Source organism: Corticium candelabrum, chromosome 13 (genome assembly GCF_963422355.1).
Source record: "Corticium candelabrum chromosome 13, ooCorCand1.1, whole genome shotgun sequence".
Taxonomy (NCBI): Eukaryota; Metazoa; Porifera; class Homoscleromorpha; order Homosclerophorida; family Plakinidae; genus Corticium; species Corticium candelabrum.
In genome coordinates this window covers 6,666,197-6,681,792 of record NC_085097.1, presented here as the reverse complement: position 1 = coordinate 6,681,792, position 15,596 = coordinate 6,666,197, and the positions used below count along the sequence as shown (strand labels likewise).

The 15,596-nt window shown below is 42.2% G+C and overlaps 2 protein-coding genes across 2 annotated transcripts; both read right to left on the bottom strand.

The window, feature by feature from the left end:
• Nucleotides 1-4,963: 4,963 nt before the first annotated feature.
• Nucleotides 4,964-8,432, bottom strand: LOC134188813 (uncharacterized). The gene is made up of 10 exons (XM_062657017.1): nt 8,289-8,432; nt 8,099-8,227; nt 7,947-8,045; nt 7,848-7,891; nt 7,564-7,600; nt 6,377-7,504; nt 6,237-6,313; nt 5,789-5,939; nt 5,552-5,731; nt 4,964-5,415 (listed from the first exon to the last, which is right to left on the bottom strand). The coding sequence occupies exons 1-10, from the start codon at nt 8,386-8,388 to the stop codon at nt 5,072-5,074; spliced, it is 2,289 nt and encodes a 762-aa protein (XP_062513001.1). The 5' UTR covers nt 8,389-8,432; the 3' UTR covers nt 4,964-5,071.
• Nucleotides 8,409-15,526, bottom strand: LOC134188615 (uncharacterized). The gene is made up of 13 exons (XM_062656783.1): nt 15,456-15,526; nt 14,919-14,943; nt 14,232-14,357; nt 14,030-14,155; nt 13,049-13,174; nt 12,611-12,618; nt 12,521-12,545; nt 12,205-12,330; nt 12,001-12,107; nt 11,830-11,929; nt 8,750-8,875; nt 8,489-8,607; nt 8,409-8,414 (listed from the first exon to the last, which is right to left on the bottom strand). The coding sequence occupies exons 2-13, from the start codon at nt 14,941-14,943 to the stop codon at nt 8,409-8,411; spliced, it is 1,020 nt and encodes a 339-aa protein (XP_062512767.1). The 5' UTR covers nt 15,456-15,526.
• Between the last annotated feature and the right edge of the window lie 70 nt (nt 15,527-15,596).

Genomic DNA, 15,596 nt, shown 5'->3' with positions numbered 1-15,596 from the left:
TCACCATAGTTACTATTGCCGTAGTTACCAAGCAGTTGCATTTTAAAGAATACCGAATGAAATAAATAAGAAGCGTTTGCATTGGTGTCACATCCGGGCAACTTAATTTCCTACTTCAACACAAATCGTAGTTTGTGTGAAGAAAAATGAGCTCTAGCGATGTAACAGGCGAGAGATCATTAGGAGGAGGCAGACGCAAACGAAAGAGCTCTAAAACGTCGATGGTCGAGTGAGAAAACAAAGAGAATGTCTTTTTCTCATGAATGTTGAATGAAAATGGCGTCTTGTCGACAGGCCAGACGACGCAGAAGACTCGGAAGGACGAGATCCGTGAGTACACGTGTTTGTATGTCGCTCAGAACGATAATAAACGACTGACTGAGTGAGAGTGTTTGGCCATCCCCACCCACCCCGGCACGGGGTTTGTGTCTTTGTGACTTTTTCCGTTGCCTGATTGAATTGGGTGATGTGTGACAATCAGTAGGAAGTGTTGGCACGCGGTTGTTGAGGTTGATCCGGTTGGTAGGGCACAGACGGAAGGAATCCAAAGAAGTGTGTTGAACCCATCAGAAAGAAGGAAATTGCAACAATGTAGCAACAGAGTAAACTTAAACATTAAGATATGAATATTGTACATATGGATATGCATTAAGAAATGGAATATGAGTTACAGATAGTGATGAGGCAGGATGTAAGGTCGGGCAGTGTGACATGCAGCAGCGAAGTCATCATCATTAACAATGGAAGATGGACACTCGTGTAGACAGACAGATGAGCAACGGATTGACAGACAGAAGGGCACAGACTAGACAGACAAGACAGACGGACAAATAGATGGATGGACAGACACATAGACAGACATGTAGACAGACATATGGACACACACATTGACAGACATATATCTAGAGAGACGGTGGATTGACATGTAGACTGGCAGATTGACACATGTGGACTGACTCACTGATAGCTAGACATGTAGACAGGCAGAACATAGAGACAGACAAATGGGTGCACATGTAGACACACACACACACACACACACACACACACACACACACACACACACACACACACACGCGCGCACACACACACACACACACACACACACACACAGTTGGATGATGGACAGACATATAGACAGACAGATGGATAGACACACGTGGAGACTGACAGATTGATGGAGACACACATAAACAGATGGATGATGGACACAAATCTAGACAGACAGATAGATGGACACACATTGGAACATACAGATGGACACACATGGGGACAGGAAGATGGACACACATATAGACAGACAAATGGACAAAACACATAGACAGAGAGATGGACACTCATATAGACAGACAGCTGGACAAAACACATAGACAGACAGATGGACACACACGTAGACAGACAGATGGACACACATGGGTACAGGCAGATGGACAAACACATAGACAGACAGATGGACACACATGGAGACAGACAGATGGACACACATATAGACAGACAGATGGACAAAACACATAGACAGAGAGATGGACACACATATAGACAGACAGATGGACACACATGTAGACAGACAGATGGACACTCATATAAACAGACATATGGACACACATATAGACAGACAGATAGACACACATGGAGACAGACAGATGGACACTCATATAGACAGACAGATGGACACACATAGACAGACAGATGGACACACATGGAGACAGACAGATGGACACTCATATAGACAGACAGATGGACACACATATAGACAGACAGATGGACACACATGGAGACAGACAGATGGACACACATGGAGACAGACAGATGGACACACATAGACAGACAGATGGACACTCATATAGACAGACAGATAGACACGTGTAGGTATGTCTAAAACTTAGTTTGAACTAAATGCAAATATAACCTGAGATGCTGCATTACTACACTCATTTCTCTATTTCTTTTCCGTGTATAGCTCGGATGGTGATGGAACAGAAAAGCAAAGGTTTGTGTTTATACTTAAACATTTTTACTTTATTATTGAATAAATAGTTTTAGAGAGACTCACAATCATATCGAGAAGCGAAGACGAGAGAAGATGAACACGTATATCAACGAGTTGTCGGCATTGGTTCCTGAGTGTTACGGTTATGCCCACAGCCAGATGGCTGGGTTCCTGTGCACTAAGTAGGAGCTATGGGCCATGATGAGCAATCTCCTGGAGCCTGGCCATGTGCTCGCAGGAGTACTACCTGCGACACCAACTGTGGTGTGGGCACCTGAAGTCCCACCCAGACTCCAGTGAATGATGGACTTTGTCGCAGTCGGGAGTCCTTTGTCACCCCAGTCAATGACCAGGTACTCATTTATACTCCTGAGTTGAGAGATGCCCAAAAAATTATGCCATACTCGCCATCACTGTGACTTGAACTTGCAACCTTGCAAGGTCCCGGATGTTTCCATTCTCCAAACACACTCTAACCAATTGAGCCACCACAACACACACACACACACACACACACACACACACACACACACACACACACACACACACACACACACACACACACACACTGAATACTATTTGTGTTTTAGGGTCACATAAAGTTGGGTGACTTTGGTTTGTGTACAGGACTAAAGAAGGCACACAGAATGGAGTGCTATTGAGATCTGCCAGCTGAAAATTTTGGTCGGTAGTAATGACGTCATTTTGTTTACAATTTACAGTCAATTGCATGTGAATATGAGTGGAGTGATAGTTGAAGGGAGGGAGGTGATGGTGTGGGTGTGAGGATTCATTGAAATTGTTGTTGTTCAAGAGCAGACGGATTTGAAGAAGCGAGTGCAGAGTTGGAAGAAGATGTTTTAGGTTGCACCTCCAGAGAAGTTCGACTTCTCGTCCCTTCAGAAAATTCTAGAGATTCCGAACCGCCTCGTTATGCCAAGTTGCCTGAAGCGTTGCAGATGCACTCGGATTTGACTCTTTCGACGGCAATAGTGAAAGCTAAAGCCGTAAAAGGCAGCAGATAGTCGTCAAAAAGGACGTTTGGAACCTGAGAAGCCAACAGAGATAGAAGCAGCCCAGGTATGTGCGAAGCGATTGCCAACAGGGCAACGAGAAAGCAAGCCGGCGTGTTTCCAAGCTCATCAAGCGAGGATGAAGCAGTATTGCATGGGGCAGCCTGCGGTTGAAAAAAATTGTTATTGGAAACAAAAGAAGCGATCACTAGAGATGGAGGACCAGAAAAGGAGATTCGACAAACGACACGGTATACGTACCAAAGTGCTGAAACCTCTAGTCGAAGGCACTACTGTTTGGGTGACAGACACTGAGACAGACAAGAAGCAAGAAAGGTACTATAAGAAGAATCAACGGCATGCAAGGTCATATCTGGTACAAACTCCATCTACAACTGTTGGAAGAAACAGGCGACACCTCTAGTGAACATTCCACCATCACAGCAGCAGGAGAAGCCTGAAAAGACACCCCACTTCGACTACTTAGCACATCAGGAAACATCTACTACCCAAGAGGGCGGAGTCCAACAGAATTCACCAACAGTGAGGACAAGGAGTGGAAGACGAGTAGTGACACCTAAACGTTTAGATTTATAGAAAGTAAAAAGTAGTGTTGCATGCTTTGAGAAGGGAGATGTAAGACAGTTCTTGACTTGAGAAAGGGGGATGTATTAGAGGTTACTGGATTGTGTTGGCCACTCCTAGGGGAGGGACCATAGTTAAGTGTGTATGGTTGCTTTCGTGTGAATACAGACTGTCGGTTGTGTGCACGGGTAGTGTATACGCTCTCTAACCAACAACCCAATAGTACACACATAGTCTTGATGCATGCTAATGGCAAATGTTGGCAAGCACGAGTGTTCCGACTGGACCACATGCATTCTGCAGGCGTGGAGATTAGATAGCACGTACACCTAGAAATTAACTTTCGGTTGCTTCAGCTAGAACTAGATACATCTAGACTACTACAGAGATGGATATTAGTGCGAACCATTGCGTGCATTTGCTTTCTAAAAACAACTCGCCAACGACGTTTTACGTGTATTCTATTGCCAGCAACACCTACAGACTCGGCTTCTACCGCCTGCACTAGAATTCTTCATGCACTTCTCACCTTAGGGCGTAGCTAGACTAAAAGTCTTGCATCTCTGTAGACCCTCGTCGACCAACTCGATGCGTTTGAAATGCAAAAGTGCACAATCACCAACCGGATTGCATCACGCCGTTATCTACTGCCTTTCACTCCTACTTCCAACCACCAATAGGTCTTCGTCATCAACCCTCCACCTCCTACGATTTTGCGCTGTTTGTCTAGACGCAAACCGATAGCTAGGTATGTAGATATGCTTCTAGTTTACTTTGCGGGTATCGCTAGTAAGCTGCATGGTAGATTTGCTAGCCTCGCAAGATACTAAGGCTTTTCTTCTGCGCTTTTCTGTGTTGCATCATTGTTTTGCAGCACGTGAGGCGCTCCACAGAGGATAGCGGGAGGAGGAGATAAAGACACTGCACGTGCATGTGTCTGCTAGAGGTGTTCCGTAGAGATGGTATCGCTACACTGCACCATGCACACACGATCAACAAGCTTTTAGGATACCCACGATCACCCTTCAGACAGGTCTCTCGCGTGTCCGTATACTAGCTACTTAACTTAGACTGGAAGGAGTAATGAGTGTGCTCTTCGTTCTTCTTGAGGAAGTGGATGTGGTAAGCTCCATGTAAGCTAAAATTTAGTATAGGCTTGCTTTACAATATATTTAGTATACATACAACACACCACACACACACACCACGAGAACACACACACACACACACACACACACACACACACACACACACACACACACACACACACACACACACACACCACACACACACACCACACGCGCGCACACACATTGGTACATACAACACATTCATTGTGCTGACAATGTACAAGGCAAGTGAAGAGAAGGACACGTGGTAGAACAAGTAGCAGAACGTGTGTATATAAAATAAGATAATTGGAGTTCATGATAACGTGAATAATATATAAAACGTTATAGAAATAAAGTTTGTACAAATGCAGTCATTTTGATGGACAAACATGCTTCACCAAGTCGCAGCCAAAAATACGTTCTGCCTGCAATCGGCGATTGATATCACACATTGCTGTGATAATTGAGCGCCGAGTGGCTTTGACGCCATAATTCTTGTTCCACATGTCCAATGCCTTTTTAGTCTGTGCAAATAAATTATTATGGTAATTACCTTTTATTATATCTATTCTGTCCATAGTGAAGAAGGTCGGTGATAGATGGGATACAAATTCCTGCCAACAGGCAGTGACTTTACCAGTCACATACAACATCTCTTTGTCTGTGCATTTGCTCTTTGCACTTGACTCTAGTCTCTTTTGTTGCTCTGTTTCCACTACAGTAAAAACTTAGAGTAAACCACAATGTTACAAAGTAGGAAAGTGGAAACAATAACACAACAGTGAAAATGACCGTGTTTTCTAGCTACAACCAAGTGAATAGTAAAACAATTTTTGTACAAATTTTTTCACCTTTGTTTGTCCCTTGGTCTACTGCTTCCGATAGCATGCTGCTGCCATCTTCATGATCATTGACAATATGAGGTAACATCTCTGCAGACGGGTCAATGAAAACGTGTACAAAATATCCGAGACGAGTTTGTCCATCTGAAGAAAATATGTGTATCTCCACTCGATCAGCATGTGGCCAAGCTACATACAACAATCAAGGTAAACACATGACTATCATGTCAAACGTATGTAACTTACCAGGAGTAACAGTTTCTATTGTACGACTATCCAGCCTTTCTCCTGGAACTTCTTCAACTGTCTGACCTGTAGCATCTATGTACCGGAAAGTACATCCTGTGTAAGGAACTTCACTTCCAACAGGAAGACGAACTAGCAATGAGCTTTTCTCCTGACACAAAGATACGACAGAAATGTTAATAGAGAAAAGGAGCCTGAAATCTCAATAAAAATTTATTTAAATTTTAACTTAATCAACAAAAAGTCTAACAGTTAAGTTAATTAACAAGCAAGATAAACTACATCATTCTAATGCTAACTGGCATTTCTGTATTTGATAATAAGCCTTCTTACACTTCTATGGAATGGATTTACTATACAATCAATACTCCATAGATTTATAGTGTGTGTAGTGATGGAGTACACATACATACATTGTACTGTACTAACGACAATTAACAAAACATACTTGAACTTTGCTGCACGTGGCACTGACATCACATTGACTGACTGTGTGTACATCAGCACACTGTCGCATTATTGATCCTACAAACACAAATAGATAATGCAATAAGAATTGAACAATCCAAAGTCAGTGTAAAAACCAACTTTGTGATAAAGTTCTATCACTTGCTGCTGTAGATGAAGATGTGGAGCCAGAAGAATGTAGACCCTCTTCACTACAGAAGTAGAATGCTTCCTGTTCCTCATCTGGAAGAGAAGGAGAGTGAGAGGGTAAACTGGAATTTGATGAATCAGCTGATTTGGACAGTTTGTGAACTGCTTCCAGTTCCAGAGTGAAGTCCACTTCACCTTGTCTGATGTACTCAACACAAACAGGAAATTCTAAACTATCAGGACGAGGGCCATTTGCTTCAACAACAAATGTGAAGCAATGATCGAGATCAAATGGTTGATCCCACAAATATTTGGTTGGATACTGAACTTCTGCATCACCTCGACACAATGACCATTCTGGACCAAGTTGAGGCTTCATAACTACGTCACCTTCATAGTAAATATTAAATTCTTTTACTGGACAGAGCTGGATAGCAGGCAATGATACATGTCCTTGATGGTCACGAATAATTTTCTGACCAATTTCTTCATATGAATTGAAAAGATGCACTGATAATGACCACTTGCAAGAAGAAAGACTTCTACCAATAACTACACATCCCATCTTCCTTCTGAATAAAATGGTTGGGCTCTTAATAAAACTAACAAGCCACACCCACCAACTAAAACTGGTCACCTCCACTGACCAGCTGTGGGGATCAAATGGAATGTGTGACTTCACTTCCTGAGTATCAGGAGAATACACTACCACATCACACCATCTCCACTTCCTCTCATCGAGTCTTGATTCACATCTCATCAGAGTGAACGACCCGTTTGCTGAAGTCACATCAGCTATGGTGTTGATACACACTTTGATTGGCTTGCTGAATGACACGTCATGGGGACCAAGAAAAATAACTGGACTGACCACTTGGGAGCCACTAGCAGAGACGGAAGGCATATACTTATCATGCATGAATGAATGAACGGAGAATTGTGTTGGTGATTGAACGGCACCCGCTGGAACAGTAATGCTCACACTGCCAGCACTCAGCTCTCCTCCCTCACTGCCGATCGTCTCGTGGAATGACAAGCCATCACTGCTACCAACGTGCAACACTTCCAATGTACCACCCACCCACAATGGGTGGCACAGATCAGAAATGTCAACATTTTCTAGTAAAACAAACAACATGGGATGAGTTGCTTAATGGATTGTATGCGGCATGTCATACCCATTGTGGGTGCAGATTGATCAGAATGATCGTCACCCTACACAGAAGAGAGAGATCAGAGTAGAATACAGAAATTACACTCAATCAACCAACCAAATATCCAACCAACTGATTAAATAACAGAAAAACAAAAACCACAACACACATTCAAAGAGAGGAAAGAGAAACAAACAAATCAGTGTAAGTAAAGCAACAAACAGACTGACTGGTCGACACAAGCAACAATCAAACAAACACACAAGCAAACAGATGATGACTGTTGTAAGTCTACTATCATTCTCTACCTCATCCTCAATTGGTGACTTTCTCTCAAGTCTATTTCCTCTCTCTAACACATACAAGTAGTTCAATACAATCTTTACAAAGCCAATGATTGTCCTCACCATCTGTCTGTTCTACTTCTTCTGCTTTCCCTTCACCAATAATTGTCTCGCCAGATTGTGGCCGTTGGAATGGGCTCAGTCTCCTTAGTAGACGCATTACTGCAAAACAAACTCAATAATTACAACATTAACCTTCCACTCAAATATCAGACCTTCTGATCTCTCCCAGCTGTTGCGAGGCTGCTGGGTAATATTGATGATTCCAAGAGCAGAAAATAAAGCAGGCTGAGCACGTTTGTAGTCAGCAATATTTAGCAAACATTCTGACCATAAAATCAATGCTGAAAACAGAAAACAGCAACTGTGAGAGATGCAGGTAAAGAGAAATGAGGAAATTCTGACTGGAGATTTTGTCAGGGTGATTTTGATGGAGAGCAACTTCTTCAATGTCGACAGCTTCAGAGAGAAGTTTCTCTGCTTCTTTGTTGTTCCCTTTTTTCATTAGACATTTTCCCAAATATTTCAATGCTGTACAAATCAAGACACATTGATACACACACATGCTGATCTGACATTATAGAACATTTAGACATACAAAATGCTGTATTAGGATGTTTCTCGTGGAGAGAACGTCTTCTCATGTCAAGAGATTCTCTCAAGTTTTGTTCGCTCTCATCCAAGTTTCCTACTTCCATTAAATACACTCCCAGTTGACCAACAGCTGAGAACAACAACAACTCGTAACCAACACATGACAATTATGACTGATTTATACTGCAGTATCAACATGTGCAAATGATAATCAGCATGTCAAGCTCACAATTCACATAAAGTTGATGTCAAAAGAAAGACAAGAAACTAACCTGTAGCCACATGAGGATGTTCATGACGGAGACTTGATTTATACATCCTGACACAGTCGGTCATCAGCTTGATTGATTCACTTACTTTATCTTGTTGGTTCAGACAGTTAGCAAGTGTGTACTGAGCTGAAAAAGATAAACAATGATGATATTATAGACAACACATTGAATCAAGGTGAGGTGAGTAGAGTTGTTTCAGTAAGAAGAGTGAGAGGTTGGTTAGTTTACATAGTAAACGTAGATTAACATCAGGAGTAGAAGATTACCGAGGTTAGCCGAACCTTTCTAATGTTAAAGGGCAGAGTTCTGCCCACGGTGGTCAGGGGTGGTCGGGTCCGACCATCACCTCCCAGACGCCGACCACCTTGACACAGATGCCGACCATCATGTTTAATTTGATCTATTTCAGATTTTCTTAACAAATAATTACAACCATTGTGTCATGTGATGTATGTGGTGCATTTCGCGAGGCAGTCCACATCTACGTAAATCCTCTTCAAGTCGATCGTTTCATTTTCAACTTCTGTCTGGACGTCGTGTCAACGGTTGTCACACCTTGAACCCAGTCCTTCCTTCCCGTATGTTCAAAATATTAATTAATATTACCCGTATGTTCACTGCAAAGTTCCGGTATGTCTATCCTGCGATACTTTTGGACTCAGATCGGTCCTCCGAACAAGAAGAGAAAGGAAAAGATTGTTGACGAGTTGGACGACTGTAGTGATAGCGACATCTCATCAGGTGTCGAGTCAATCGACGGCGTGGGTGACCGCGGCGTGGCAGATTCTCATTAACAAAGTAGTTCTGCAGTGGCACTTCGAAATCAAATACTTCTGCGCTACTATGAATAGAAATCAAAGGCCCAGCAGACGTTCATGGTTCCCCGTTGGAAAAGCGGTTAAAATGTGGTCGAAAAAGAAAAAACCGGCGGATTTCATTGTTGTAACTAAACTGTGTGATGCTGTGTCTGTATGTCTTGTGTCTGAGTCAGCCTCAGCAGGGTCAAGTACAGTAAAACTCTAATTAGTAATTTAATTATAGACTCAGACACTGACTCGTGTACTGTACCACGTGTGACCACGCCCCCTTTAAGTCCTCAAACTAAGACCACTATCCACTTTTTTCTGGGCAGAACCCTGAAAGGGCTACTGCAGTGCGAAAATCAAAAATTATTTTTGAGCTAAATTAATTAAAAGATGTACATGTGTGTACTTTAGAAAAAATAAATTAGATTTTTAGCACGCGTTTTGAGAGAATGAGAGCAGTCCAAAGCTACTTCTGCAATACTATTTCCAGAATGAGGCGTGCTAACACACTGACTTCAGTGGAGGCAGAGTAGTGCTATCATACCTACTAATTAGTATGGCGAATGGTTCAAAAACAGCACGCTGGAGCGATCTTGCTACCCATAGGGATTCGGAAAGCGATTCAGAGGATTCATCGTTGAGCAAAGTGCTGGAACACGCAGAAGAGCAATCTCTCAGTCCGTCGACATCCTCATCTAAATGCAGCAGAAGACTTTGGATCTGTGGAACCGTATATGTTTGAGCCACTAGCTGACAGTTCATCTACTGATCAATTGCCCTCATCTGCTGATGTTGACGAACACAGTGAACGGCTGTCTGACATGTCGTGGTAAGTCCTAGTGTGCAGGAGCAGAAGTTGCCAACAGCTGTACATGGGATGTCTGTAGGTGTGATTGCGGTTACTGCAAAATTATGATTACTGTACTGTGCAAGTGAGTGTGTGTATTGCAATGAAATTGCAAAACAGTGTGTTCTTCCAATTGACAGCTGCAAACTCCATTGTGCTCTGTTGAACCTTCCCAGTCGTCTCTTGTTCGTCAAACTTGTTTTACTCAACTTTTACAAAGCTGTGGATTTTGGAAACCGAAATACACTAAATTCAGACTGACCAGAATTGTTGCAGCCTGCTGCAACACAATGCCGCACCATACACGAGTATCACAACAATGGATAGGGTGCCTACAGTGACGTCAACATGCTAATCCACCCCATTCCAGAAATGGAAAAACGGAAGTAACTTTTAACTGCTCTCATTCTCTCAGTACATTCACAAAATATCTAATTCTATTTTTTCTAAAGTACTCATATGTAGATCCTTTAATTTAGCTCAAAAAATAATTTTTGATTTTTGCACTGCAGTAGCCCCTTAAAAGTACACTCTGTCGTTTAGCGCTACTCCCCCGCAAACTTGATTGCATGGTCTACACAATCAAGTTGGAAGGTTGGGCTGAACTACAGGCAAAGCTGGATATCAGAGCGTAGTCACCATTACAAATAAGGAAAACTTACAGGAGCAACTTTGCAATCCAGTTGTTGAAGAAGAGTTCGGGTCGCGCACAAACCAACTCGTCACCTTTCCTCAGGTCGAAGGCACTAAATAGGTTACGTTTTGCACAAAACCAGGTTTGAACATGTGAGCACTACATATCAGCGTAAAAACAGAGAGCATAAGATGATCACGTGGTAAGCAATAATTAGATCACGTGATAAGTGCAAGCACACAAATGCAGTGCAGTTGGTCCCTTCAGCCTTGCATGCGCATCCATGCCCATTTCATAACCCACGAACACATTTTCTCAACGTCTCGCGAGGGTCTTCTAGCATTTTGATGTTAGCGAGGCTCCTAGTGTTTGCGCTTTGACAGAATGTTTCTCACGTGACCATCGCATGCGCTCTGTTTTCAGGCTATTTGCTGCTAATATCTAGCGCTCTCGTATCCAGCTTTGCTTGTAGTTCAGACCAACCTTCTATCTTGATTGCGTAGCTATGCAATCAAGTTTGCGTGGGTGTAGCGCTAAACGACAGAGTGTACCTTTAATAATAGCTAGCAGTTGAACTATGTATTAATGCAGATGACTGTGAGAACGTTGCATTGTTCGGTTAGCATTGTCTAGCTGGTAGCTTTCTGATATCCCTCACTCCCGCCCATGTTTTAGGAAGGTTATATGAAATATATATCAGGTAGTGTGCCAGTGGAGGGGCCTTGTTTAGGCCAGTCTTGGCCCAACATTACGAGTGTACCACCACTAAGGTTGCAACGTCAATGCGACTAACATCTTCGACGCAAGCCAGTTGTCTCATGTACATCATTAAACAGAATGGGTTCTGTGATCGTGTGTTGAGTCTCCAACGTCAACTCCACTGACCTCTTGGGCTTCAGTACATGGTGGTTCTAATGGGCATTGACCCTCCAACGTCACCCTGAGTGACCTCTTGGGTTCACACCACTTGTTGGAGCTCAGCGTGTGAGCTGACCACTCTGGTTAACCCATTGCTCATAAATACCTCACAACTTGGCACGTTGCCCCATTGAAGCCCACACTGTCTCATGTCTACACGGCATCGCAACTAGCAGGCATGTTGCTTACAACACAGTAGTGTATTACGAGTGATGTTAACTTACAATTGTATCAGAGAATGAACACATACCATTTGCAACATCACGATGATCTTTTGTGTGAGCAGATTTCATGATCTCAAGTGAATGTCTCAATAATCTTTCTGCTTCAGACAGTTTCTTTTGTTTCATAAAACAGTCACCAAGCAGCCTCATAGCTAAAATAAGAATAAAGGTGAGAATTAAGACACAACAACTTTTCTTGCTAATTGAGTTGCAAGACAACAATCAATGTCTAATATATTTCAATGCAGTAGTGAGAGATGAGTTCTTTCTCACACAACATGCAAACAACGTTTCAGTCTGTCCATCATAACTGATTAAACGAGACCTTTCTACAGCACATACCCTGCACACTGACATTGTTGTGTAGCTGTAGAAATGTGCACAGTGTAAGCATGCGCAATAACACAAACAGATAGACAGACAACCAATCACTCTACCAGCTAGCAAATGCACACGATGTAACAAGTAATACACAAACCACGACCTCTAATGCATTAAACGTCTCTTTTGTCTCTTACTTACACATTATCATTATGTCAGTATTCTTGTAGCCCATCATGCACCACTTGAACACAATTTTGCCTTTCACTTTACATGTGCTTTGTCTGACACACTGACACAGACCAGACAGATAGAAAATAGAGAGAAATCATGGTCAACAAAGACAGATAACAAACTAAAAACTGAAGAGATCGACATACAATACACACTCAAGTAAATTCATGCAATAATACACAAACTCTCACACATACACAAGCACGGAGAGACACAAGAGAAAGACAGACAGACTGGTGGTAAGAGAAACATCATATCCTCTTGTCAAATAAGTTGAAAATCTTTCAAAAACAATTACTCACACACAACACTTACTGTTGGCCACCTTCACATCATTAGCTGGAAGGTGTTTCTGTCGTATTAACAAGCACTCTTCCAGTAATGATGTGGCATCAACATACTTGGATTGACGAAAGTAACAATGCCCCAGAGAATACAAGGCTGTAAGTACAAACAAACAAAAGTCAGTCACACAGTAAATATACCATATACATACAAGTACACACTCCATCATATGTGACATACACCAACACATACTAGACAGTCACTTTCACTGACTCTCGGCTTCCCCTTTCAAGACGTTCACCCCACATTCATTTGTCATGTTGGTGACACCAAACTCAGCAAGTGCCTAACCGAGAGTTTTGTTGACGTGTTCTTACCGAGAGAAAATGGACCATAGGTCTACGTTTGGTGTGAATTGCAAACATCATGTAAACATTGCATATATAGGAAGCCTTTGCTCAATATCTGCATGTTTTTCACCACACATACTTACACTACTATTTTCTATGTAACAATCTACCCACATGAAGAACCGGCTGTTCAGCTAGTTACTGTGCAAACAAATGCAACTGACTAAATATGCATTCATCTCTTTAAAAACGTCAGTTGATCACAAACTTTCAGATGTCGAGAGCAACTAAGAGTCACTTGGTCAGCAAATGCATTTTCAAAACTAATGATGATTGGCAACTAAGTGAAGTTAGTTGTTACCAGCAGACAGACAGATGGAGCTAGGAATGGATGAACAAACAAACAGGCAGCCAGACAAACAGCCAAGCTAACTATGTATGTGCAATTGGAACGATCTCACATGATGTCATTTCCACGTATGATCCTTGCCATCATTATCTAGTTATCATACATGATAAAGGTTCATCTAAACTTCACTGCATCATTTAATCACTTTGAGTGATGTAGACTAGACTGTATGTATCATGCAGTCCAATTCACTATTAACTGGATTTTAGTCTAAAATCATAAACATAAAACAAACATTACAATACAACTCACTGGCAGCTAGTGAGAGATTGTATGTCTCAGGATGTTTTCTCTCAACTGATAAAAGATTTTCTAGAATTGCTTGTGCTTTCACATATTCTCCATTAGCAATGTATGTGTGCCCCAGATCACCAAGAACTGAAGAGCAGAACAGAACCACAAACCCTGACTTTAGAATTTCTGCAATATTTTCAATCAAAACAACATTCCTCACCTGCCAGTCTCAGTCCATCTGTTACTTCCAAATGTTGTTCTGCCATTTCTCTAGCATTTTCATACATTCTAATTGCCTCTCCAAACTGTCCCTCTTCTACAAGCTTCCATCCTTTATCCTTTAGATCTATCAATACAATCATTGTTAAACTCAAACACATTCTATTTCTTAGCAACATGCAATATGTCACACACAGACACAGACACAGACACACACACACACAATGGACAAATAGATATGCCCTTCGGAAAGTCCAGAAGATAGCACCCCTTGCCTATTTCTAGGTAGGGACCCCAGCGCTACTCGGAGTTTTAGGCCGCATCGACGACCCCATGATGCGTGGCCAAGGGACTGGACCTCAAGTCCACACGTACCCGTATATACTGCCTGGTCTAGTCCACCCCCAGTCAAAGACCAGGTACTCATTTATACTCCTGAGTCGAGAGAGGCAATTGTGTGTGAATTTCTTGCCCAAGGAAATTACGTTTGTACTCGTCGGCGAATCTATGACCTCAACATCCAGGATGTTTCCATTCTCCAAATGCAACTCTCTAACCAACTGAGCTACAGACGCCACACACACAAACACACACACACACACACACACACACACACACACACACACACACACAACTCATTTCTCAACATTAACTAAAACATGATCATTTCCCATATTGCAATGCTTACCTCTGATCTCTTTCTTGATATCCATCTGTTAACAAAAAGTCTAGATGAAAACATAGAGTTGACAGAGTCTATAGACAAACAATGCTATCCTTCTACCAATAATCTCACATTAATTAATTAAAACTCGTAATTAAAACATTTCACGGAATACGTGACCTCAAAACTAGCGCAATACTTACAAAATTCCCGTATATGAATTTCTGACTGAATAGAGCCTTTTGTTTACTATTTCCTGCCGCCATTTCTAAGTCACGTGAGTGGAAGGCGCCAACTAACCTTGCAATTGTTGAGTCACTGCGCGCGTTCAATGCGAGAACAGAACACGAATCGAACGCAACACAAACGCTAGAACTACAAATACGCTGCGCAAACTGATCTCAATCAAAAGTAACCGTCGAGACGTCTCAACATTCAAACAAACGTGAGATTGAGTAGCAACGAAGGCGTCGCCTACACCGAAAAGGCGCAATTTTATCTCTTCGTCGCTTACTCTGCCTCCTTCCTACTATTAACTTTGTTACAATGACGTAGACATACCTGTAGCGCAAGCGACTTCAAAGATGCAACAGGAAATGACGGAATGAACAACGACAGCAACAAAATGTGGCCAGTCACGTGCAAAAGGTGGAGCAGACCGAACCTGCATGCCCGGATATATATCTTTATCCGGGCTTTAGT